The sequence below is a fragment of the Chroicocephalus ridibundus genome, chromosome 3, assembly GCF_963924245.1.
Source record: "Chroicocephalus ridibundus chromosome 3, bChrRid1.1, whole genome shotgun sequence".
Lineage (NCBI taxonomy): Eukaryota > Metazoa > Chordata > Aves > Charadriiformes > Laridae > Chroicocephalus > Chroicocephalus ridibundus.
The window spans coordinates 14,303,381-14,330,510 of NC_086286.1; the positions used below are offsets into that span (position 1 = coordinate 14,303,381).

The 27,130-nt window shown below is 38.1% G+C and overlaps 1 protein-coding gene across 24 annotated transcripts in view; it reads left to right on the plus strand.

Annotated features, from left to right (window-relative positions):
• The window catches only part of NRXN1 (neurexin 1), a 710,395-nt gene that overhangs the window by 331,460 nt on the left and 351,805 nt on the right, over positions 1-27,130 (plus strand). For 15 of the 24 annotated variants that reach the window (XM_063328068.1, XM_063328070.1, XM_063328078.1 and 12 more), the window contains 4 exons: positions 1,975-2,356; positions 2,886-3,076; positions 17,562-17,735; positions 23,329-23,448. In XM_063328068.1, coding sequence (XP_063184138.1) covers positions 1,975-2,356; positions 2,886-3,076; positions 17,562-17,735; positions 23,329-23,448 — 867 coding nt within the window. Of the gene's footprint in view, positions 1-1,974; positions 2,357-2,885; positions 3,077-17,561; positions 17,736-22,354; positions 22,382-23,328; positions 23,449-27,130 lie in introns of all 24 variants that reach the window. The other 9 variants (XM_063328064.1, XM_063328065.1, XM_063328076.1 and 6 more) reach the window with 1 other exon arrangement.

Consider the following 27,130-nt stretch of genomic DNA (forward strand, 5'->3'; position numbering starts at 1 on the left):
GGCCAAAGCTTAGTGGATTTTTGCCATGGCATTTATGCAATGCCATCTGAAGTGATATAAGACTGGAATATATAATGTTCCTCCTCTAAAACATGATCTTCAGCTCCCTGGCTGTGATCCAATATACAGCTCTTGGCCTTGCAGAAAGTTAGATTTTCCAAGACAGCTCCCTGACTCATTACTGCAAGGAAGAGCCCACCTTTGCTAATACACAAGAAGTGGTATCTTCAGAACTGGTGTTTAGAAACAAGGACAAGAAGGCTGTCCTTGGGAATTCAAGTGCATCTTGCAGTGCTCAGCCTGTATGACTGCGGATCCCAGATGCTGATGGTGTTCGATGACATCAGTAGAGTTAGGTCAGAATGCATCCGGAAGCTAAGAAAGATGCTCGTAAACATGTATCATAAATTATTAGAGCAATTCTTTTTTAATTGTTTTAAAGCTTGCAGGTCTATTTCAACTGTAACTTCACTGATACTTGTATTTGTGTCTTAATGCTGCAATTCTTAACCTGCTTGTGAATCCGTCTCCCCGGGCAAAGCCCAAACACCTACGTTCATCTTGCCCTTATCCTTTCCCTGTTCACACACGCATACGCAGACACTTGCTTATAAGACCTATGAAGGTACGGCTCTCTAAGCCCGCCTCGGGCCTTTCTGCAGCACCACTAAACACATCCAAGCTGGGTCAAAGCTCACACGCTCCTTTTGGAATAGTGTGTTCAGGGAAGGGCAGAGGGAACTTGATCTGTCAACACCTTTGCACTGCAAGTAGGGAAGCTTACATTGTAGAGCAGTTTTATGCCAGTATTTATTCCAGCTTGGCTGGGTCTGCTGTTCACTTTCTTTGTACTCCGTGAGAGACATGAAACGTCTAAGGAACTGGCAAATCTAGTCCATGGTTTGCAAAAGGTAGATTAAGTGGTGAAATTTATTAGTAATAAAAAGAGGTTTTGTCATCATACCCACGCAACGTGACCATGAATCAGCCTTGTGATAGTGCTGCCCTACTTCTTTAAAATAAGCATGGGGGAAAAAAAATAGTTCTAAACTCTGCTAGAAAGGGGACTCTTCAGTGGACACAATTTTGATGTGCAGGGTAAGGTATTTAACAACCAGTTTAAAAACTTACCTGGCCTGTGTGCAGTGTACCCTGGTAACGTTGACCCTTTCCTTCAGATTAGCTACACAGTCAGCAAGTTTCAGACTTTCTGCTGTGCAGGAGTCCTTGCATGACAAAGAAAGACTCAAAGGTAGCTGTAAGGCTTGGTTTTGGCCATGTTTCTGATGTAGACAAGTCCCTTGCTGTTTTCAGGATTACAAGACACTGGCGTACACCTTTGCTGCAGGCTTTCCTCTTCCTCCATCTCTTAGGCTCTGCTCCCTTCTCCCATGGGTTTATAGCCGTGGAATAAAGCCAGTTGCTTTTAAGGAAGGCTCTGACAACCCTAGCAGCACAGGGTTTTGCCAGGCCTAGCATTAATGTATCTAATACAGCTTAAACAGGAATCCTTCCTTTGGCTTGCCAAATCATGAACTTCTAAGCAAAATACATGGAGTAATATCCCCCAAACTGTTACGCCTCTCTTCCATGAAACTCTAACATTGTAGTTTTAGCTCTGAGGTTTACTTTGTGTTCTTCATGTTGTGTTAATGAATTGCACTTGCTTATATTGAAACTACTGGTCTGGTTAAGTGTAACTAAAGTGAGGGGTTTTTGTTGGCAGTTTGATTCGCTGTGGTATCGTGCTGCAGTTTAGAAATCTTGCTGTTGGCCTTATACTGGGCTCAGTGGAAAGGCTCCTAGAAGTTTATCAGAAGTTTTGGATGATTTTAGAATAGTCCTCTTTGGAGCCAGGAATTGGCCTTGCACATTCTGAAAAGTGTGAAACTGATGCAGATACTTAATCACACGGTGTGCTTTTTGACCTCCCATTTCAGATGCTAACATGTGTTTTCTTGTTACTATTTAAAGGTCAAATGGCTGGTGATCACACACGGCTGGAATTCCACAATATAGAAACAGGAATAATAACGGAGCGACGCTACCTGTCTTCTGTGCCTTCTAATTTCATTGGGCATCTACAGAGTCTTACATTTAATGGCATGGCATACATTGACTTATGTAAAAATGGAGACATCGACTACTGTGAGCTAAATGCAAGATTTGGATTCAGGAACATCATAGCAGACCCCGTAACATTTAAAACAAAAGCAAGTTATGTTGCATTGGCCACGCTACAAGCATATACATCTATGCACCTTTTTTTCCAGTTCAAAACAACCTCTCTGGATGGATTGATACTTTATAACAGTGGCGATGGAAATGATTTCATTGTGGTTGAATTAGTAAAAGGGTATGTATGGATTAGCATAACGACAAAAAAAGTCCATTCAAAATATACATACAGGAGAAATGCAAGAGAACGATTAGGATACAACTCTTTGTCTGACTGGACATATATGATTAATGAATGTTTCTTCATGTTAAACTTCATATGCTTTATTGTGACCTTTTTCTTTCAGATGAAGCTAGATGCCTGAAAAAAATGAAAGTAAATACTAGGTGTAACTTCTATAGCGTTTACTACAAAGAAGTGCTAGTTTATAGCCTTCCTCTTGTTCTTTCTCTACGTATGTATGCATGCGTTACTACATGGAGTGCTCGTTACTTTCCAGAAACTGGGGACTGCATCTCAGCTCATCTAAACGAATGGTGATTGCTCTGAATTAAGGTTGCTTCCTCAATTGGCGTTCATTTTGGTCTTCCTGTTGTACCAGTGCTACTGAGGAGTACAAGGAAATAGGAAATATTAGACATATTAGTTAGTGCCCCCTTGCTATGTAAAGAAAAAGGAAACTTTTCCACTTTTTTCTCTTTTCCAGGTATTTACACTATGTGTTTGACTTGGGAAATGGTGCAAATCTCATCAAAGGAAGTTCTAATAAACCTCTGAATGACAACCAGTGGCATAATGTGATGATATCAAGGGATACCAACAATCTCCACACTGTAAAGATTGACACTAAAATCACAACACAGAGCACAGCAGGAGCCAGAAATTTAGATCTCAAAAGTAAGTACAGTAATTCCCGTATAACCTACAGTGAGGATCATTACAGAATGATAACCTGAATCAATCATGTATGTAAACTACTGTATAATTTTGTAACACCATGTGAAATGTTTTATTTGATAGTAACTAATATGATCACAAGAGATGACATCTTTATGTTAGCCTGACGATGCCAATTCAGTCATAGTTCTGCACAGTCACGTACTACGTTAAGTGTGTGAAAATGCCACAGGAAGAGAAGTAGCAAACGGTAAGAACACAGAGTGGCCCATATTATACCAAAATATAATTGGGGCACTAGAGGAACTCCAAAGTGTCTGTGAAAAAAGCTTGATTTTTACATGAACATAAGCTGTGTGAGTGACGTGCAGAAACCACAGCCCAAGCTTTACAGTATGACTGCAAAGGCTTTGCAAAACCAATGATTATGTTAGAGAATTGGGGAATATTTTGACCTGTCTCCCACTGTTCAGTATTCCACACAAAACCTACCTTTTTGTTGGTAAAATAAATACAATGCGGTATTTCGATATCATAAAAAAATCTTGTAAGTAAAGCAATCTTATGTGGCAGTCCTCTAATGAATCGGTTATAAATACAAATTGCCAGATGTATTGAAGCATAAACATATATTCACCTAAATACGTAACGTTTTGCTGTTTTAATTGTAGGGTGGGATAAACTTCGTTTCATATCTCTAAACATACATTTTATAGGTCCAGCTAGGTTCTTAAGATCCACTTTTATAAACCAAACTGAAACATATATATATTTTAAAATAAGTAGTAGTATTAGTTGCAAGGATGGACTTCTGAAAAGCTAGTTTGCATCAGAGGAAAAAATCTTTTTGAAAGGATGTATAAGTATACCTTTAAAATACTGCCTACCAAATCAGACCTAAGAAAATATGTTCTGGTCATGTGAAAAAGTATTGTGTAGTTTAACATTCTTTATAAAAGTTCTTGTTAGAATAACCAAAATTTCATAATAGTCAAAGAAAACTTAATATTTCAAAGGCCAAGATGTTCAAAGTAGATATTAATATTCTATCAAGAGCTTATTCCTTGCTGGATTTTCTTTTAACTACCTCTGAGTCACAGATAATGAGCTGACCTTAGTAATTATTCTGGATTTTGTGATATTTCACATGTTTGCTTCAGTTGAAAGTGCTATTAAGATTGCAAGAAAGACTGTGAAAACTGTATCTTGATATGTTATAATCTTCAATAAGAGCCTCTTTATCAGAAATGCTTGGTTTATAAATTAGAGCTTTTTGGATGGCTCACGCTCCGTTCTCAAAATTGTATTTGAAATTTGTGCCATGTTCTTTCTCATTTTTGCATCCTTGTAATTATGGTCGATGTTTATTGAGGCAATTTGGTATTTCAAGGTTATTTTTGATGCTGCAGAGAAAGCATCCACCTTATTCTTTCATGTTTTGTTGCAATAAGTACTACTTCTGCATATGTGTATGTATTTAATATGGGGGGGTTTTTCTAGTATATTAATTAGACGTGAGTAGGAAAAATAATCCTGTTAAGAAATGATACCTACGTTAACACTGCCATTTTACTCTACATCTTCTTCAAACTGAATGTGGTGGTTTGGTATGTTGCTTTATTTAAGAAAAGAAAGTTTGAACAATGTGCTTAATAAAGGCACTAGAGGGCACTGTTATTTCACTAAATGCACTGCTTAGCGCAGTCACAGAGAAAGCTCGTCAGCGAGGCTAACTTATAAAATCCAACATTCCTTTGTTTTCTGCACTTTGAAAATTCTACTTTTGCTTTACCCTTTTGAAGAAAAACTGTATCCATAGCTGGTGTGTTTTCTAACCTTGAATTCCAGTGGAAAAAAGCCTGAAGAGCATGAAAAAACGTACTGAGATTTGAAGCGTGGAAGGTGAATTGTATTAGGTGCTGCTTTTCTGTAATTCACCACCCAGGAAATGTGGCTAGTAAAAGAATAACAAGCCTGACATATTCAGTACAGTAATATATAATAAGCATCTTTCTTAAGCTGGTCTAGCCTACAGAGGTCCTCAACCTCCGACTTCTCATAGTAGTACATTTCATTTTATTTTTTTGATGCGTTCCATTATATTTTACTCTGTCAGCTTCCTTCATATAAGCATATATCATAAGAAATTTTGTTGGATTTTTGGGGGAGTTCAAGCTGATACGTTTTAGCCAGCGGCTAAAAAGAAGAAAAATTGCCTTTTGTTATTGTTTTTGCTTCCTTTGTATTCAGTTGAAATGCTTTCCTGTAGCTTGTTCTTTTCTATTTTATGTCAGTGTTCCTTATGATGACACATCTCTGTTGCGCTAGAAACACCCCATACACTTTACTGATAGAGGCAGCTATGATTAATTCATTGTCCTGCATTATTTTACCCCTAGCAACATAGCAAATTCAAAATTAAACTTCCTGCTAGTGATATCAATAATTCTGTTTAACCAGAGTTAGCACTGGGTGAAATATAAATGTGTACAGATAATACAGAATCTGCAGCCTTTCTGAGTAATTGTAGAGTTACCAGATTTTAGATGTTGAAATCCAAGCTAATCCTGGAAAGATAAATCAAATATATGCAGTTTTTTTGCAAATACACAGCATGAAGATACGACACAGATTGTGTTGTAGAGCCTGCACAGCATGCCAGTTGTCTGGGAAAGTGGACAGTTGCCATAAAAGCATGGCAGAGATTTTCCACTATACGTTTCCTTTCGGGTGTAGGATTGGGCTGTATAACAGGGAAAGTTCATTATTACAGGCGTGGGTTCCCTGCATGACCTCTGGTACAATTTCAGTGGATTAGAGTTGGGTACCTGTGGAAACACTTACATTAAATTCCCCAGCTTAATTATTGCTGTAATTAGATGGATAAATTATAAATTGGAGTGAAAATAGTTCTGTGTTTGGATTCCAAGAACTGTGTTATTTCTCCTAGCAGAGAAAATTAGCAAAGTGTACTCGGGTGCGGTTCTAGCAGATAACCCGTGAAGATAAATGAGTCTTAACAGCAAAGGCAATGCAGCTCAAGCCTGCCAACATTCAGTTACACAGCAAATTTGCTTTCATGTATTTCATGAGCAGATTCCCTGTCCTGCTTTCAGTACAGCTCAGATGATGAGCTTGGCTACAATTCAAGGCCTTCACAGACCAGAATAGTTGGGTGGAGGGGAATTCTTGCTTGCTGTGCTTGATGCTCTTACAGTTTGAGGGGTCCGAGAAATGCAAGTGAAAGTGGCATTTGACTCGTGCTCTTGTTCTTCACTGTTGCCAAAGAAAAAAACATCTCCTTTGCTCAGGCTGTAGGTATTACAACATCTATAATGTCTTTCCTCTCCACGTTTTTTTCCTGTGGTGTGGGAAATCGGACTTCTGTCACAGTATTTTTTTTTTATAAATATTGGAAGATACATGATGTGCTTTCAAGGAGGAGGAACATCCTCAAGCATGACTTTGTATCCACTTAGCTACTGGGGTTTAATCTTAATTCTGCCTCTCTCCTACAAATATAGGCACTATTTTAATCCCCAAAGTTTTCACCCATTTTCTTTAAACAGTGAACATGTACAAACCTACAAGAATCCACTCAGAATGTCAGAAAATTAAAACATTTTAGTATTTTAATTTTTTATAAATTGAGATGAAAAGTTGAAATATCGCACTCTCACCAAACGAAATGCTAAGGAATGCTGCTGTTATTTTAGATTTAACAGTAGTTACAAACTTTTCTAGGAGTTGGTAGTTTCAGTACTTCAGTATCCTATCCTATTCCAAACTTTCTAGTTGTGATGTATCCTCCAGGATGAACTGCAGTCATTCTAATTTTGGTATTGGGCTAACCATATTTTCTTTTTAAAAGGAAATCGCCATCACAAAAAAATCCTACCCACCTCAACATTTATGGCTTGATTTTTTTGCTGCCTGTGCAGCATTTCATACATCTTTAAGACCTGCTTTTTTGAACTGACATCCATACTTTCAACTTGTCTCACTCTGTTGCTCTTCCACGTGGCCTTCCCAAATGTCAATTTTAGAGTCCGTTGTAAGTTATATGTTATTCCTGTGCTGTTATATCACTGCATCCTCAAAAAACGTTGTTCATATTACAGCATACATCAGAATCAGCTTCCTTCCTGTCTGGGTCTCTTCTCTGTTTTATTTCTGTAGCTTTTCACTTCCCTCTGGCTTCCTCTATTCCTTTGTGAGTTATGGGTGCTGTTGCTATATACATTTATGTATGTTCATATATTATACATCTATATATATATGCGCCTTTTCATTTCCCATTTTCTCCAGTAATGTGAAAACAGCCTAGTCTGAAGCATATGAAAGAAAAGTAATCATATTAATTTCTGGTATCACCTCAGTGGTTTTGCAAATGCACTTTAAATATACTTCTTCCATGTACATAAAGACTCACTTGACAATTAATTCATCCTTGTAAACTTTTAATGCAATTAACTAAATTATCAGTAGAACTACTAGCCTGGCATATTCATTGATGATTTGTAATAGTCACTTAATCTATTGATATTTCATTTGCCTGTCAAAGTAGGTTATTCATGCTATGCAAAACTGAGCTAAATTAGTCTTGATCGTAAGGAAGATTTGTTCCAGCAATGGAAATTGAAATCATTTCACTTTCATGTAGTATTTGTCCCTGTTGTTTTATATTGAGCCCATTATTATTATTGCTGCGTTACATGTTCTTCTCTATGTGACGAGGTCTCTATCAATGGCAGTGGTCCTTCGTATCTTTTATTACTAAGAAACAAAGCTTTAAGAAACACAGAAAGTATTTTATATAAAAATGCAAATTTGTACAAATTAACAAGTATTAATGCTTAAATTTCTCAAATAAACATACACGAGCTAATTGTAATGACCTTGCCAGTGAGCTGTAAATGCTTCATGCAGAAATAACGTTCTCTTCCAAATGCAGAGTTCCAAATGCTGTCAACAGCAAATAGATCTTCCTAATGTGACCTGCTGGAGTAGACAATGGCAAATGCAGCTGTTGTCTTCCTGATAGAGTTGGAAGAGCAGCCTCTGTACTGCTGGGGAGGGAAAAATAGGGGACTTAAACCTGAGAGCTCCTCTTTGAGTAGCAAAGATACATGGGCGGGTTAACAATAGGTGATTGGACAACCTGGCCTAATGCAGACTCCTTTATCCTTCCTTCTTTGCAACTTGTCACATACTGCTTCTAAACAGCCATGCTGCCTACCAGAACGTGTAAATAATTTTGGCAATGCTAAGCCTTCAGAGATTGTATCCAAAATTATGAGATGGGGAAAAAAATAAAAATCTACTCCAGTAGTTCTGGATTAAATAAAAATTAAAGAAAATACTCCCCTGCTCTTTTCAGTCTCTTGCACACATACTGATGTGTAGATTTGCCTACATTCCTACAATTGTTTGACATGTAGGTTATTACCGTTGCTGATTGTGGAATTTCTTTCAAGCCCTGCTGGAATACTAAGTAAAAGCTACGCTAAGGATAATACAAGAAGCATGTATACCCTTAAAACTTAGAAAAAAATCTGGATATTTAGTGTAAATATATCACACTGAATCCTAGCACCGCCCCAGCCAACAAGCATATTCTGAACTTGTTTTCAAAATGTGCTGCCATGGGTATGAGAGCACCATCCTCGTGGATCTTGGCATTCTGACTGAGCACTCCTTTTTGCAAAAGAGCTGCTTCATGTAATATCCTCAGGGTCTGGAGGTGATTGTCTTGATCAAGTCATTGGTAATATTATGTAAAAAGTTGCCCTCTGCAAACCTACATTCAAAATGGGAACGTTTAACCTCTCAGCTTTTTGGTAGCTTTATGTGGAGAATCTTGCCTGAAGTACTAAGAAGAGTTTTGTCGATGATGAAGTCTGAGGTCTAGGATGCCTGTTGAAAAGAGGAATTCCTCACTCTTTTGACAACAAGCTCTGCTAAGAGCATGTGTTGGCTATTAAAGCAGAGAGTGAGCAAATGATTCCAGAATCATACCAGGAGGAAGGGAAATCTGAGTATACTGTGCCGTGAAAATGCCTGCTTTGTTAGATCTTGTCTATTTTTGGGGTGCGTATGATGTACAAAAGTGGTCAGAACAGGAAAGAAACGAAGGACGTTTGATGTGCTTGAATGCCTTCACCTCTCCACCACAGCCATCCCCCTCATGCAGATTAATTGGCATAGCATCAAGTCTGTGGGAGATGGATTACCACGCACGTTTATATGGCAATTAGGTTTTATTATTTACCATTTAACATGCATCACCAACTTTCCTCTCAATCCATTGGACAAGCCAGACTGCTTTGGTTTTAAATCTGTTTAATCTTTTTCATTGCCAGTGATTTCCATCTAGTCTTCAGGGGAGGGGGGGAAGAAGCAAAGAGAAATAAAGTGGCTGGGAATCTGAGAGTTGTTATTGTCAAGAAAATGTTAAATTTTTTTGTGTGTAACTCTTGTTTGAGAATACGTATCGTTAGAGAACAGGATTGTTGGGGAAATGGTGGAGAGAAATCTCGGGGGATGTTCAGACTTGAGCACTTACCTTTTGAGTAACTACTTTTGTTTATTGAAAACTTTGCTGCTAAGGACATTGTCATGTTGTTGCTTTTCACACACACATGCACACACACACTTTCTATCATGTAGCTTTACTCGCTTGTGGAACATAGGTGTATTTGCATAACCATTGGGCAGTTCTGAACAGAGCCAAAAAGTGTAATAGGAATGAAAACTGAGCACCACGAGGTGAATGCGGAAGCAGAGAGCACATCCAGCAGAGCTGAGATGTAAAACGGTGAGCAGCATAGCAATAGCACGAGAAGAAGTTTCTAGACAAAAGCACATTTGCACCAAGTGCAGAAAGCCTCCAATGCAGTTATGAGAGTAGCATGGTTAGAAAGCGGTGTGATGGAGTCAGAACATTTGGAGAAAGGTAGAGCAGGAGATATATCTCCAGTGTGAACTGCCGTAGAAATTGGTGGCAAGAGAAATCTGTAAGGTGCTCTTCCTGGTGCACCCGTCAACTGTAAGTTCTCTCTGGTACCTCTTAATTCTCACTGCCTCTTTTTCTGGCAGTGTAGATTAGAATGCAGCACTACAGTGAAAGAGAACAATATCAGCCAAGGGAGGAAATACCTTCGAAGTTAAATTCTCTTGACAAATAACTAGAATATGTCATATATGCCAATAAGGATGACTAAAGAACACCCACAATGCCAGCGTTTCAGTGCTGGTGGTTTCTTTTTTTGAATATCTTTAATGAGGTATTCAGGGAAGATACTGAAAGCAGTGTAGAATTGGGCTGAAAATAGCAGTTTCAATATTCCTTCCTGAAAGAGTGACTTGCTAACCCATAAATTCCTTTTTTTTTTTTTGTCTGTAGTCTTTTTGCCTTACTTGCTTATCAGTATGGGGAATGTGAAAGAGGGAAGGCACCACCTATCACATACAACTGCCTCTTGCCCAAAGTATTTGAAAGGGCAGAAAACTCAGCAGATCCTGGACAAGTAAGCTAGCTATCCTTTGCCTTCGTAGGTGAGAGAGAGTCTAAAAGTGATGGAATTCATCACTCCAACAGGAAAAATATTTGAAAAGCCTACCTTTCTTCAAAAAAAGAAAAAAAAAATCACATCAAACCTAAACTACTTCAACCACAAATCAATATTGAAGCTACAGAATGGACTCTTTGAAGTGAATAAGTGGGCATAAACTACAAAGTTTACATATTCATGTCTTCCCTCAAGTGCCCTTGCAAGTGGTAGACAAAATCCAGTCGTGCTTTGCTCTAGCACCAAACAGGCCTGTGAATGCGCAACAAGTGCATATTCTCTACTCTAAAGGGAGATTTGAAAAGCCATATGCTGGAGCGTATGTGCTGCAGAAGCTGTGTGGATGCATCATTTAAGTCTTTGTCAACTGTCCTTCAATTTATTACTAGGTTATGATCACAGCAGGCTTCCTGATTTATTCAAAAAAGAACAATTATATTTCATCAATATTTTTAAAGGATCACATAATATTTTTTTTTTTATATGGCACAAAAAGTAAACATTTAGTCATGAAAGTGGGGAGAGAGACTGTAGAATCACCACTCATCTGCTATTCAAGCCAAATTCCTTTTCTAAAGTATGTGTTGAAACCCCACATCTGAAAGAGAAGTCACCACTTTACCTATTGCGCAAAGTAAACGGTATGTAGGTACTTTTGTACTTGGAGAGGGAAGAAGGTCATTGAGGACAAGTAGGCTCCTGTTTTTCATTGAATGTCAAAGGCATCTAGATGCCTACCTGACATTTTCATTTGAGACAGCATCCCTTGATTCAAAATCAGGGTGTTGTCTGTTGTGTTTAAGTCAGTGCATATTCAGCTTGTGTGGGAGTAAATTATTTTCACATTTCAGTTGCCTCAAAAGTACCATGAGTTGGGTTTGTGTGGGTCTTCTTATGTTGAGTTCCACCTGATACTTCATTGTGCAACTATTAAGATACTACAAAGCGATTTCTACTGATCTTCTAACAGCAAATCATCTGTTTTATGAAGGACTTGAAGAAAGTGAGCACTTCTTTCTTTCGAGATTACACTTTCCCTATGGCATTTCTCAGTCTTTGCAGTCTTCATTCCTCTTTGCCTGCCTGAGGGAAGAAGCTGTTATATGCTTGATCATTTTGAAATGGTGTATTTGGAGAAAAGTGTGCCTGACACCTCAGCTTCAGCACTGCCAGATGTTCCTTTGTATTTTCGTGTGTCATATAAAGGAATTGCAGAGATACCTGTTGTGCTTTCAGAACCCACCATGTTATGCCAGAGCTATCCATCTCTTTCCTGGGGAGTAATACCGCTCTAGTACACTGCAGAAGCACTCTTGTTCCTAGCCGTAGTAGTGATTTAGCGCCATGTGACATTAGAAACAAGACAGAGAAATTTCTTCTAAAAACTAAAGAGAAATTAAGAGAATAGCTGAAAGTACATTTGAAACCAGTAGCACAATAAGACACAAAGGGAGAATAATCTGCTTTTGGAGGGAGTGATTGATTTGAAGATGCCTCTGTGCAGCCATATAAAAACATTCCAGGGATGTTGTCTTTATGGGTTATGAAAAAGCCAAGCCACAGTTCCTTCTCCTGTTTTATTTCCTCTTCTTTGTTTTGTTTTCATTCACACATGGAACCTTTTTTGAACGAACGATGTTAATTTCTTGTCAACAATGGTGTTCAAGAGATGAACACCAGATATGTACAAAAAACCATACAGATTTCAGGGAGTAAAGAAGCCTAACTATATCCTGGTTAAACTACTTGTTTAAGACTGAGAGGGGATCTCATCAATGCTTATAAATATCTAAAGGGCAGGTGTCAAGAGGATGGGGCCAGACTCTTCAGTGGTGCCCAGTGACAGGACAAGGAGCAACTGGCACAAACTGGAACACTGGAAATTCCATTGCAATATGAGGAAATTTTTTTTTACTTTGAGGGTGGCAAAGCGCTGGAACAGGCTGCCCAGAGAGGTGGTGGAGTCATCTTCTCTGGAGATATTCAAAACCCAACTGGACGCGTTCCTGTGCACCCTGCTCTAGGTGACCCCACTCTGGCAGGGGGGTTGGACTAGATGATCTCCAGAGGCCCCTTCCAACCCCTATCACTCTGTGATTCCCTGACCAGTATTTGCATATTGCTGTTACCGTTTTAATCACATGGATAATAATTCCCTCTCTACTAGTGCTGGGAGACCATGGTAGTTTTTGGAATAGTTTTTGCCCACCAGCATGTATTGTGTAAGAATTCTTGGATGTGGACATGAATCAGGAAAGAAGGAAAGTCTCTGAGGTGACCTGTCAACAATGTCAGTAGTGCCAAATAATAAGATACTTCTATTACTTATTCAGAAATATTATTTTACATTTCTTTGTGTTGGTATTTGCAAAGTTCTTATTTTGAAGAAATGTAGAGACTTGGGATAAAAAAAAAAAAAAAAGGATGAGTTATTACAGAAGGATTTGCCAGTATTTGTTTCACCAACAGTTCTGTGTGACTCACTGTTGTGTGGTGTTCTGTGCATTTTTGCGTAAGTGTGATTCCAATAATGAATACATTGAGAATTGAGAAGTTGGGATCATTTATTAGCTGGCAATTTGTTTCTGTGTTAAAGTCACTTGTTCTTCAAAGCACAAATCAGCTTTAAGTGAGAAAAGAGATACATAGGAGTAAATAGGAAAGCTCCTTTTGGAATAAAGGAAGATCTGCATTACGTGTAAAAGGTATACATTAAACCCACTAAACTCTTCTCTTTGTCAGTGCTTCTGATATAACTGAGCAGTACTATTATTGCCATGATAAATAGGTATAACTCTGAAAAGTGCTGCCTTCCAGTTGATTCCTTTGGTCTGCAATGAACACGCCGGTGAGAAACACCGTAGCATACTTATTTTTTGGCCTCAGAAAAATGAAGACAGGAAACAATCCTCCCTGCCTAAATAAAAGGGGATAACTCTGTGTACTGACTCCTAATATAAGTAAGAAGAGAGTTGTGAGATTAAGGAGAATCTGCTTTCAAATAAAGTGCTTTATTTGAAGCTTCTGCAGAGATCAGAAGGAAATCTTGGAACGCTATTCACTCACCCATTTTTTTACTACCTGCTACTTTGTTTATGCCAGTTGTTATATTTCATACAAATTGTTTATTTTCCTTTATAAATTAAAAATGTCAGGATAGTTCTGAAAAAAAAATGGAGACTATTTCAGGAATACATTTAAAAATCAAAATAAACTTCGGAACAAAATACATGCACGAAAGACAATGGCTAAACTTTGGTTCCAAAAACTATGGTTAGCCCTGTAAAACAAGTATATCCCTTTCTATATGTACTTAAAAAATGATTCTATGTTGAAAGAAAGAAATAGAAGAACTGCGTTTTCTGTTGTGCACAATTGAAATGGTCACACGTTTTCAGTGGTAGCGGTGTTGCAATAGATTACGTTTAGGCTGCAGCTAGTTTAAATAGTGTCATGATCTCATACTATTGATCTGATGAACTGTGATACCTTACTTGATGAAATAACTGACATGTAATTCATAAAGGTAAATAGGCACATACTCAACAAGGGATTAATCCTGTTTTAGAGGGTGTAACGTAGCCAGTAGTAAAGCTGTACTTACACAAGAAGTGAAAAAGAGGAGAAAACCTGAGAACTTGTATCGTACTATGTTGCTTCCTCTGATCTTTTTTAGTGGGAGCAGGAACAAGTTTTATCTTTTCTGAACCTCTGCTAACGAACATTCAATATACAAATTTTTTCATTAACAACTTTTTCTCCAATTCTGCCTTGTCTGAATTTCTAATGGATTGAGTTTTGTAGGAAACTACTTCTAAGTTGAGATGAAGGTAAAAATGAAGCATGTGATTAAGTGAAATAAAAGTAGCTATGCAAAATATTTGTGATGGCCGATATGAAAAAATAACTAATTGAAAAAATTTAAATAGCTTTTTAAAAAAATATTAAAACAAAAAAATCTGAGTTTTACTTCCAGAGCCTATCCCTTAATAAAACTTTGTCTCTAAGAGAAAGTGTGTTTTTATACCATCAGAAACAAACTCAGACTACACTTGATATTAAATCTGGGAAAGGTTTAGCCCATATTCATAAAAAGTACTTTTGCATACTTTCGAAAAGGTGAAGTCCAATAGTCAGTATGGCTGCTCAATACATACGGTATGTGTTAGTGTAGTGTATTACCTAGTATAAAAGTAGAACTCAAGTTGTTTTGAACATCAATAAAGTTAAAATACTACCCACAATATGTCTTTGTGGAAACTGTATCTTCAATATCAGATAATGATCAGAGTTACAGTTTATTTAGTCTCAACTTACTGTATGGCACTTCTGTGCATATGATAGCTACTTGAAAATATTCCAGTGTATGTTTTCAGGAGCAAATATTCTGCATTCGGGTTCATATGGTGGCACACTTACCTGGACTTCTACTAGCCATTAATCATAACTGACAATTGTTATATGACTGCATATAGCAATCTCAATATGGTTGGTGGATCCATTTGAAAGTTTGCAGTTTTAAAGGTTTAAACAACCATAGAATAAAAATGGCTGTTTGGACAGTATACATGTTGGGAGGATTAAGAAGAGGTTGCATGCGTCGTGTCCAACCGACCACGTTTAACCTTTTTAGCATAGGTGTGATTTCCTTAGTATTGTTGTCTGGAGTTTCCTTCTTTTAAGTCTGTTGGAATCGGTTGAGATGAATTATATCCCTGTATTCTCTGCTGCTGATGATGACTGTGAAAGCACAGAACTTCAGGAAACCTGGAAGGGTTTTACTTTCTAGATGTTCCACCTTGAGACCAAGGTGAAGAACCTTTATCACAAGGCAAGAGTGTTTTCTTTGTTTCCAGTGGAGCTGGTTGAAAAATAGAGTTTTTCTCCTGTGAAACAATTATATCCTGTTTGCGGGAACATAGGGATCACCATATTTTAATTTCTTATATCTAATATCATGCTTTGGAGATTTATACTGTTCCTCAAAGCTCTAGAGGAAAGCAATATCTTATTTTTCAACTTCTCTACATGGAATGGAGAAAGCTTGAGGTTTCTTAGTACGTGATGCTATAACGGTTGCTGAGACTTTTGGTTGGATGGCTTATAAGATTAATAATATACATGTTCCCAAGCTTTTTATCTCCATTTCACTAGCTCAAATACAGTTGGGTTTTAGGGCTGGTGTGTAGTAACTAAAAATTTTCCACAGTCTGATAGACACTTGTTTGTTTCAGGCCGTTTCCTTGCAGGCAAACTGTAAACCATTGCAAACAGCACTAAATTGCACGCCCTTGCAAACAAGCAAGTATGCCTGGAGAACCAGGAAAAGGTGTGACTGCGGCTTGTACCGATGAGGGGGAGATTAAAATTAGACACATGGGGTAGTGATGATAGCTAGTACATTCTGAGCTCTGTTGCTATAAAATCTGCCTACAAAGCTTGGTAAACACTTAGGAAATGAACAATTTTGCATTTGAGGTGATGAAGGAATACTTTTTGGTAAATTCAGTAGCCTAGGCTCCATAATCATCCAGGCTGGGGAACCTACTGGAAAGCACAATGTAGATTAGAATGTATATTCGGATAGTCTATGGAAAATTTATACTAGCACAAAACACATCATCAATGAGGATTTAATGCATAGGTAGAGTAAGAATTTTGTCATGGGGTGATGCTTGAGAGTCGGGTGCTCCCATAAGCACCTCCTTTCAAACAGGTTCAGTGCTTGTTGGCAGCTCAGATGGTCCTCTTCCTGTGCGCCTAGAGGGGCTTGCCTGTAGGCATGCTGAGAACACTCCCACCGACCTTGCAATGATGGCTGCTTTTTCTGAGTGAGAGGATAACAGAGCAGGGCAGTAAACTCATGCAAAATGTAGGAAACCATGGTTTTATACCTTTCTGTCTGTGACTGAATGAATGAAGCACATCTTGCCTGCCAGGAGGAGGACTGAAGCCTTTTAGCTAGGGCTGTGTCACACTCAGTATGCTTCCCCTCTCTGGCCAAGCAAAGCTCAGATTTGTTCCTGCAGCATGTCTTCAGCAACAGGTATGGAAAGCACCTATTTAAACCTATAACAGGTGAGGGTGATACTTAAGGAACACATTAGGGAGGTAGGTTATGTTCATTTGAAAGACCGCTGTTCTGCTGGATAGAGACACCAAACACATGAAAGGCAGGCACAGCCTGAGTCGGTTTAGAACAAAAAAGCTTCCCCTTTCTCGGTGTTTAAGAGAAAAGCATAGTTATGTCCTTGCAAAGTAAGTCTATGAATTACTCGAAGAAAAGCACTGGCTTTCAGTCCTGAGTACGTTGCCTGATGTTCATCGAAGAGAACTGTTTATAATACCTGTCTGTCGTCAGAATTATTTTTGGCAATAAAATTGTGTTTGCTCAGTATGCAGATTGCCACTTTCAAGGCATCTAACTCACCCTGTTCCTACATGATGGACACAGGGTATGAATTTTGGTAGGGAAGAATCGGTCATTTCACTGCTTAAGAATAGTATCGCTAAATTTCTCAGTAGATGTGTCTTTAAACCCTCTGTTTCTTGGTGTGCTTTTAAATGAATGATTCTGGATATACAGACTTTTGGTGGAGATTCTGTGACTGCATCCTCATCTGTGAAATAGATGCAAGTTTCCTGTATATATGAGCTGACACATAAATATCACGTCTAGGTACTTCTAAGTAGTTGGTCATACAAATGTGAAGTTTACATATGCATTTGAAAAAATAGAGTCCTACAATGTCTTTTCACATCCTATAAGCTATCAGTGTTTTCTTCTATGTTTATTTTGAAGAATGTTTTTCTGAGATGCCTGTCTTTCAGCACAAAAAGGCCAGAAGATCAAGCAGGTCAAAGATTCTACAGTTGTTTTTTTTCTGTATCTAATATTTATTTCTCCTTACCAGGTGATTTGTATATTGGAGGAGTGGCCAAAGAAATGTATAAGTCATTGCCAAAACTGGTGCATGCAAAGGAGGGATTCCAAGGCTGTCTTGCATCGGTTGACTTGAATGGACGGCTCCCTGATCTAATCTCAGATGCTCTCTTCTGCAATGGGCAAATAGAAAGAGGATGTGAAGGTATTAAATGTGCTGATTTATATTTTTTTCTATATCACAGTAAAAGCATTGTGCAAATCCAGTGTTTTGTTGATATGTGCGCTCCATACACGGAGAGACTGTTTTACCTGTTTCTAATTGATCTTGTTTGACCCTTTTTTATATAAAGACTGCATCTTTTTTTAGTATTAAGGAGCCAAGTGTGTGCCTACAGAACAGAGCCTGATCTAAGAACATGAGTTATCTTCTTAAATGTTTAATGTAGGTTCCATCCTTCTCCAGTGGCAAGATATTTTGCATGTATTTTGTTTACTTCTGATGTATTTTAATTAATGATAGAAACAATAACAATTAGCTTCAGTGAAGTCCTTTGTATCTTCATAACACTTAGGCATTAGCTGATGTTGAGACATTAGCTACTTAATTCAATTTTTAAAACAGACATTTTGAGTTGATTAATTCAAGGTTAGTTTATGAAACTGTTTAAGATCAATCTTCCATCTTCTCTATTTTCGCTCGCCCCTGAGACTTGTATTGTCATGAGCCTTCCGATTTCCTATCTGAAATCAGTAACAGCCAAATATGTTTTATCTCACATTTTTAATGTCTTTATTGGCTCATATGGAGTATCATGGAATTTAAGTGAGAAGAGAAATAGGTGTATTTGTAATTCAGGGTTGTCAATCCCTAGCTATTTTTCCACCTTCATTTAATCCCACATTATTTTTACTATGATTTATGGAATAATTTAAATCAGTTCTCTGTCCCTGCATATATATTTTATTCACATAATTTTGAATTTTGAGGCTACATTCAATTTTATGTGTTCTCCCCTCTCCCAAGTGCCATTCTTCTCTGGACATAAAAACATGGAAATGACACTGTAGAATTTCAAGTTGGAATCTTGATACTTTTGATATCAAGTTTGTTAAGTTTGCAAATAGACATTGAAAAAAATCCAAGCAGGGCTGGGGGGTTTCCTCAAGCTTCATGCGATAAAGCTTTCTGGTGGATAAGCGCTGTCTCTTTTGTTGTGCATACAGCATGTTGGTACAGGTGGAACTTTTTTGTTCTTTACCTGCTGCCTTTAGTTAACAGTATAAATTATATTGATAGCACATAGAAATATGTAAAATTCACAACTTTTCTGTGGCTTTAGTGTCTATTTATTTCTATCAGGAATGGAAAAATACGTATAAATTAGTTTGTCACTGAGTTTAGAAAATTAGATTCTGCGTTCTGAATGACGTTAGCAGTTCCATGCCTGCACCATCCCTTCAGAGAGTCAAAGTATGCCCTAATTCCATTATGCGTTTCATAGCTTCTTTTGAAATTATGTAATTTTCTAAATGGATTTTGTGTACTTCAAAGAAATATTGCCAAAGGCCTAGAGTGCGAGTTCACCTTTTAAACCAGTGGCAAAACTCAGCTATCGGTGAATTTAATAAATCTACCAACAGTTTAATAAAGCTGTACATATATTGTCCTTTTTGGTGGAGAATCAGCTTTTTCCAACACCAAAATCATCTGACACAAGCAAAATGGTCAAACCAGATGTGCCACCTGGCTCACAGAGAACTGCCTCGTCGAAAGTCTTTTGCCCACAGAAGAAAATCTTTAACAGCATGGAATGACATATTCCCTTCCAACCTTTCTGCTTAACCCCTTGCAAATTAATTCTTCCATCTCGCTTATTTACTTCAAATCTTCCTGTCTGACCCATCTGTCAGACTCCTGTCTGCAGACCATGGATCAGATGTACCAAAAAAATGTTCTGACACCTAAAGTATGTTTTAAGTTACTTGTAAATTTAGCTGCCTCCGGGAAGTCTCTTGTGTGCCTCGAGCTGCCCATAGCTCTGCTGCTGTGTACAGACAGGACTGTCTCCATCCTTAGAGAGCTGAGCAGTTTTGCACTAATCTCACGCTGCAATGGGATGTGTAAGCACTGTAAGTCCTCCGAGATGTTGAGTCCAAAGAGCTCAGGACACAGCAGCAGAAGTAATTTCAAAACAAGTATTAGTCACCGCCACCAGCCAAAAGATGTCTGGCTGTACTGGTGCGTATATGTCCTTTGTTAAGACATCAGCCTGCCGCAAAATCTTTCCTGAGAAGTGAGGCACTTGGTTTTGATGTTCTTCAGACTCCTTTGGGATGGAATTCCCCATCTTTCTCATTTAAAACAACCCAAAAACCTGGGGTGAAAGCTCGTTTTCTCTCTGTGTCAAACTGTGAAGCCATGATGTACTACTGATTAATTTTACCTGTTAGGATTTTGTTCTTAAAATATTGATGTTTCTCAATAACTTTTCTGTTACAAGTGCATGTTAAAAATTCGTTCCTTGGAACATTTTTTGCAAACCCACACGTGGGATTGGCGTGGCAAGTTGTAAGACTTGCAGTTTGAAGTTTCAGCCACAGGCAGATAGATATCTCTGTTCTCTATCATTGAGCATTGAATATAATTTACACTTGGCTGAATCCACCTTGTTGACAAATTTTCAATGGCTAGAACAGATAGAAACTAACAGCTAGAAACATAAATATGCTAACTAGCTCTTCAAATTGTTAACAGCAAACCCCAGAGCCAGGTTATCAGTGTCGGCCCCATTTTTCTCTACTCAAATCCATTGCACTTTTTTACACACGTCAAATAATGCAGAATTATAGTCATTACAGAATGATGAAAAAAGAGTTTTAATATATGTAGGAGGAAAATGCACTGTGTGCATGCATGTGCATGTATAATATAATTTGTATATTAAATGAACTATATGAATACTTTCAAAGTATAAGCATATGTGAAGATTCTTGGTGGTGAGATATGGGATTTGTTTTTGCAATATATAGTAAAACATTGTATATGCTGCTTAATAATGTTTTTTGTGTAATATATGGTATGTAAGCCCTCACATAAGACAAATGTAAATGAGAGACCAAATCCAGTCAATTAAAGAGTCTTCAGTGAAGACTGAATAAATTAGAATTTTGAAATAGAATGTGAATTAGAAGGTGAGTGCTTGAGAGAGTGTATTACAATATTTTTACTAAATAGCTTCGTTCTGTAATATAGGTAGGAAAATATGAACTTGTTATGGAAGATATTATAGTATTTATGGCCGTTAAACAGTCCTCCTGTGTTCTTTAAAAAAAAAAAAGCCTACTTTCATTAAAAGAAATTCTTATGTGTAAGCTAGCCTTGATGGCAATTTTTGGATAATGACTACTATAGATAAGCCAGAAGTTCTACGAATCAATTTCATAAAAAGCAAAATACCTTGCTTTTTAACAAGAACCTATCTGTATTTTTTCCAAATATGTGTGTTTTAACATGCACTTTTTAATGTGCCTACAGGGTCCTGCAGTTTATGTACTTTTAAGTCCTTGTGACTTTTGCTCTACTTTTGCAGAGATGAGGAAATTTAGCATTGCATAACTAAAGTGTAAATAAATGCATGAATATATAACATTTAAACACCTACAGATATTTTCACTTCATCTTTGTAAAGTTTCCGAGTAGCAGAATCTGGTGAGAAAAAAAATGTGTCTTGTCTTGTCAGCTACGGGATTCTGTCATTATAATCCCCAGCTCAAGAAAGGGTGATGTAATGCCCAAATGTTTCAACTTCTGGGCTCAAAACTCCAAAGAAAAAGAAATCACTACCCTATATCTGCCTACTGCAGTAAATCAGTTATGGGTATCATTCTTATTTGAACAGGAAAAAACAGAACCGTTAATAGTTTTGCTGAAAAAGCGATGCAGCGTACACTGCCCTCGTTCTTAATTGCGCTGGTGACTGCTCAGGCCCTGCTTCCGAGGTGCGCTCGGGCAGCGCCTCGTTTAAAGCAAGCGGCCATTGAACTGGCTTAAATCATATCGCTACGGATTTTTCTGAAATACTGGCAAACCAAAGGAAAATCCCACACTGAGGTTTTGAAAGAGCTGTAATGTGAAAGAAGGGTTAAATGGATTTCTCTCTACAGGATTATTTAAGATATTTATACAGTCTTTGACCAGTTTTCCCCTGTCATCAATGACTAGCAGTGGGACTTTCAAATAGATATTGATGTGCCTTCTCCAAAACAATTTAGGACAATTTTATAATCTCAGAAACAAATTTTTCCTTGTAGTGTCAAGAGTCAGTGTGAAATGTGTGTGTGAGCTCAGGGCAATCTGTAGCTCACGGTCTGTATTTCAGTCTTCATTCACCAGTCATGAGGAAAGGGTGAGAAAAAAGAAAGACCAGAGAGGATGATGGTGCTAATTATTCTTGAATTCAGGGTATCTGAACACGACAAATGGCTAGTCAGGACTCAGCCATCCATTTACTCTTCTAATGCATTCGTATCTATCCAAGGAAATAAAAAAAAAAAACCTTTTAATTTTCCTTCATTACATGTCATCAGCTCAATTAACCATTATATTTGTAGTAAAATACTGGCAAATTACTGCTTTCTTATTTTGGCTTGCCTGAAGATTTATGGCTATTAGCATTAATTTGTTTGCATTATATGGCATTTCTTTCTCTCTTTAACAGCAGCATGCACTTTACTCTGAATGTTTTTTTTCTGTGTTTGCTGCCATTTCAATATTGCTTACTAACATTTAATATATTTTGCTTTTTTATTTTGCTGACAAAGTTGCATTGATGAAAGCTGATTTGCAAGGTAGATAGCCCTGTGTGTATTAAACAAGACTGAAACCCCCAGTGCACAGTTGGATTTCTGCAATAAGTGCTCTGTGCATTTCAGAACTAAAGTGTGTGGTTTTGTTTCGGATTTTGTCTTTCACACCTCTAAAACAATGGCCTACATGAACCTGAACCTTCATTTTCCAGCAGAGCTTGCATAAAGGCTTTCAGTCTTGAATATGTTTGTATAGTGATTGCTTTAGTGCTTTGATCATTCCTTTTCAAATTTCTTTATGTTTCAGTAGTCTAGTTATGATTCTCTAGAAATAGAGTAGCTTTGTTTTTCATGCATATGTCACATTTTGGCATGCTACTTCATTAGTAGTCTGGTTTTCTGCATTTCCCCTTAAAAAAGGAACCTGCATGGGATCCCTGAAGCATGTGAATCAGTACTTGCCAACATTCCTGCCAAAGAATCCCAAGCTCCTCTTTATTTCAGACCTAAATCATTTGAAATAAATTGTGGGATTAAAAACACTATATAGCGTAGCTTCATTTTATTATTTTTTTCGTTTGGTTTTAGTTTTATTTTCCAATCTTTACTTCCATCTCCCAGAGCTTTGTTTTCTGTGACATCTGGCTTTGCTGTTTGAAATGTATTTACAGGAAAAAATAATAAAGTTTTAGAAAACTTGATAGCCAGTTAATGGTCTGACATGAGATTAACATTCCCGCTACACCTGGAATAACTCTGCTTCAGTTCGTGCATTCTTATGTGTTTGACATATCAATCTTAAAACTCAAGCAAAAACACCCTTTTAATACTAACGTGCTGCTACAAAATCAGCAAGTTTATGTGCCTTTTACCTGGTAACTCTTTGCTCATTTGATTTTGAGATGTTGGCAACTAGTTAATGTGATCCAGTGAGAAATACCTGTCTTCGGAAGACAAATTGCAAGTCCTTTTTTGTGTGTTCTCATCAGGCCCCAGCACAACGTGCCAAGAGGATTCGTGTGCAAACCAGGGAGTGTGCTTGCAGCAGTGGGATGGATTCAGTTGTGACTGTAGTATGACCTCCTTTAGCGGACCGTTGTGCAATGACCGTAAGTACGCTACAAAATGCTGATCTGAACCCTGGAGAGCTTTAAGGCAATATTTGCAGCAAGTGTCCGAAGCTTGATATTGTTTTAATATTGGACATTTAAATGAATTGGCAAACCCTGTGAAAATCTGTAAGGCTTGTGGGAAGAACGTAGCTAAAATATACAGTATAAATTTTGGACAATGTGCAGTATCAAACACTGACAGAATTTAGTTTTATTACACTTGATTGCATGTCTAACATACTGATGGTTACCTGTTTGAAATAATCCCTTTCCTACATAAATGTTACAAATAGGGTTTTTTTCCCTGACTGAAAAAACCTTTTGCATTTTATTATCTTAAGCTATATTGTAATTTTGTAGCATTATATCATGAGGGCTATAATTACTGTGAAACAGTTGACAAGGCTCATTATCTTCCTTTGTAAAATTCTTTAGGTGACACACTAAGCATGCCAATAATAAAAGCATGCAGAGTATTTTAGTTCTTTTAAATTTCATCTGAATAAAACTACATAACATACACCAACCATCTGGTCTTTCAGGAAAAGCTTAAATGTGTCAAAAATAAGGGGCCTGACTCACCAATGTCATAATCTAGTTTTATTCCAATCTAGCTTTATTGATCTAAACAGAATTATGCAGAAGTGAAAGTGGAATAGTAATGTAAGAGCCATAATGATCCACGGTAACTGATTAAAGCAAGCTACTGAGTTTTCTTTTTAACTCATCACGTTTGAAATATCCAAATGTTGCACATTTTTATATCCATATGAAGAGGAAATTTCTTTAGGGCTAAGCATTTTTATATCTATTTGTATACGTTTAGCTGAATGAATGACTGATTGTAGAAAGTGTTGGTATAACTGTCTAGTCAAGCATTTTGGATTTTTATGTCTTGTTCTGGTTCTCCACTCTACCGCAAGGTGTACCTTCTTGGACAAACCCTAAAATAATAGAATAATTATAAGCCGAAAAGCTTTTGGCTCAAATTGTGTCGAGCACAAAGCTGGAAAATGAATTATACGTAAAAGCTATATTGATTATCCTCATGAAAGTTACGCTTTTCGACTCTTAAGCATGTTTTGAAAACTATGGAAAGGACTCCTCTCAGTGTGTTCCTCTGCAGTTGCTGTTATGGTAGAAATCAAATGTGGTATCAAAAAACTTTTGGTAATTTGAGCAAAGGTTTGGGTTTACTTTATGTATTTGAGTTTGCCCTTCCCTGCAACGTGAGTGATTAGTCATACTGCTACATATATATTTTTAGAGATTTCAGTCCCCTATCTGCTACAGGAGAAAATTGATTTGTCTCTATTTTACTTTTGTTATTTCTGTTCTTCTGTGATCTTTGAGTTCTTCCAAAAGTAACTAAAAACTATGAATGAGAAGTTATATATTCTACATCTAACAAAGGCAAAACTCTGTTTATAAATTTGTCTTAGTAGTAACTGATGGCTGGACCTGGAATATTCTATGAATTATTTCTTCAAGTGACAGCTACTGCATAAATTTGGTGAACTGATGAACTTCCGTAAGAAAGATATTTACCAATCGGTGAAGGCTCATTTGTATGGTAACATTATGGACTACATTGCACACAATCAGATAATTCTCAATATACTATTTCTGATGATGGTAAAGGAGTACCTTTAGCACATGGTTGTAAAAAAGACTCACTTTTTTTCCAAGTAAATATTTAATTTTTTTTAAATGTTCTATCACAAGCATTAAATATAAATTTATCCTAGACATGCACGTTTTGTAATAGAACGCAGAGTCTGGTAAATGCAATACGTTTGGTTTCTACTTTATCTTGGCTCCTCAGATTAGTTCAGATACCAAAAATCCGCAAAGCAAATGTAATGAGAGAGATTTTTCATAATGGTATGTGTGAGGAAAAGGAGGAGAAATGGTGTTGTAATCTCAGTGTCATCTAGATGCTCCTAGACTGCTCTGGGCTGTGTTTGGGAAGAGCGTAATGGGAAGAGGAATGATGAAATGTTAGTACATTTTTTAGTGAGTTGCATAGGCTGCACACCACAGGCTAAACTTCTGCAGCACTGAAGTAAGACAAATTCCCTTCACGTGAAGAAAGATTATCTCAGCGGCAGGTCTGGAATACCACCTGGCTGTTGCTGAAAAATGCATCCCCTTTGGAAGGATTTAGGCATGTTCGTGTGCGGTGTGTGTGAGCATGTTTCCACTGCAGACTGTGCATGGAGCAATGCTGGTTCACAGAAGCTGAAATCTAACCCAGTATTGCTACGCAGGCAGGCCCTTGGCTTACATTACATTTGAATGTACTGTTTTATGTATTTATGAGCATTCAGGACATCGAAATCTCATAGGTAGGAAAATTTTGTTACCAACCCCAAAAATTAACTACTTAAAAAAAAAAAAAGGGGTCAGTGGTCATAAAAGAAACAGTTAAAAGTACCTGGTTTTTGGAGACTTGCATCCCTCCTGTATTGGGTGTCCGTATCCAGGTGCTGGCAGCAGGGGGCTGCAGGGTGGCCTCAGTGAGGAGAGGCCGGGACTGCCCCATGCGGGGCATAGTCAGCTCCAGTGGACCCACCACAGCTGAGTCCCTCAGCCAAGCTGGTGGCACCTCTATGAAAACACGCTTAGAAAGTATGCCATTTTTACCAAAATGCCAGACAGATGAAGGAGAAGGGAACAGAAGGAGTGAGAAACAGCAGAGGGAACACCAAGGTCAGAGCACGGGGAGTGGGCGAGCAGCTGTGTGGGAGTTTGGCCCTCAGCCAGGGTTAACCCACCACGCTTCCCCATTATTTTGTTTAATGCAGCACATGTATTTGAGTAGAAATTCCAGAGTGATAAAATGGCTGAGGTGAGAGGGGACCTGTGGAGATTGTCTAGTCCAACCCCTCCACTCAATGCAGAGTCACCTAGTACAGGTTGTCCAGGGCTGTGTCCAGTTGGGTTTTGAATATCTCCAAGGATGGACACTCCACAACCTCTCTGGCCAACCTGTGCCTGTGCTCAGTCCCCCTCACAGTACAAGCGTTTTCCTTGTATTTAAATGAGATTTTGTGTGTTTCAGTTTGTGCCTGTTGCCTCTTTTCCTGTCACCGAGCACCACTGAGTGCTTCTTCACTCCCACCCATCAGGTATTTTAAAACACTGATGGGATCTCCACTGAGCCTTCTCTTCTCCAGGCTGGACAGTCCCTGCTCTCTCAGCCTCTCCTCATATGAGACATGCTTCGAGCCCTTGATCGCCTTTGTGGCTATTTGCTGGACTTACACCGGCGTGCTTATGTTGCTCTTGCAGTGGGGAGCCCAGCACTAGGAGACAGTGCTCCAGATGCACCTCAGCAGTGCTGAGTAGAGGGGAAGGATCACATCTCTCAACCCTTCTGCGACATTTTTCTTAGTGCAGCCAATGAGACTGTTGGCCTTCTGTGCCGCAAGAGCATGTTGCTGAATGATGTTCAACTTGGTGTCTACCAGGATGCCCAGATTCTTTTTTGCAAAGCTGCTTTCCAGCTGGTCAGGCCCCAGCTGTCCTCGTGCATGAGGTCGTTCCTCTCCAGGTGCAGGATTTGGCAGTTTTGTTTGTTTTACAAGGTTCATGTGAGCCCCCCTCACCAGCTTGTCAGCATCCCTCTGAATGGCAGCACACATCTATCAACCACTCCTCACAGTTTTGTATCATC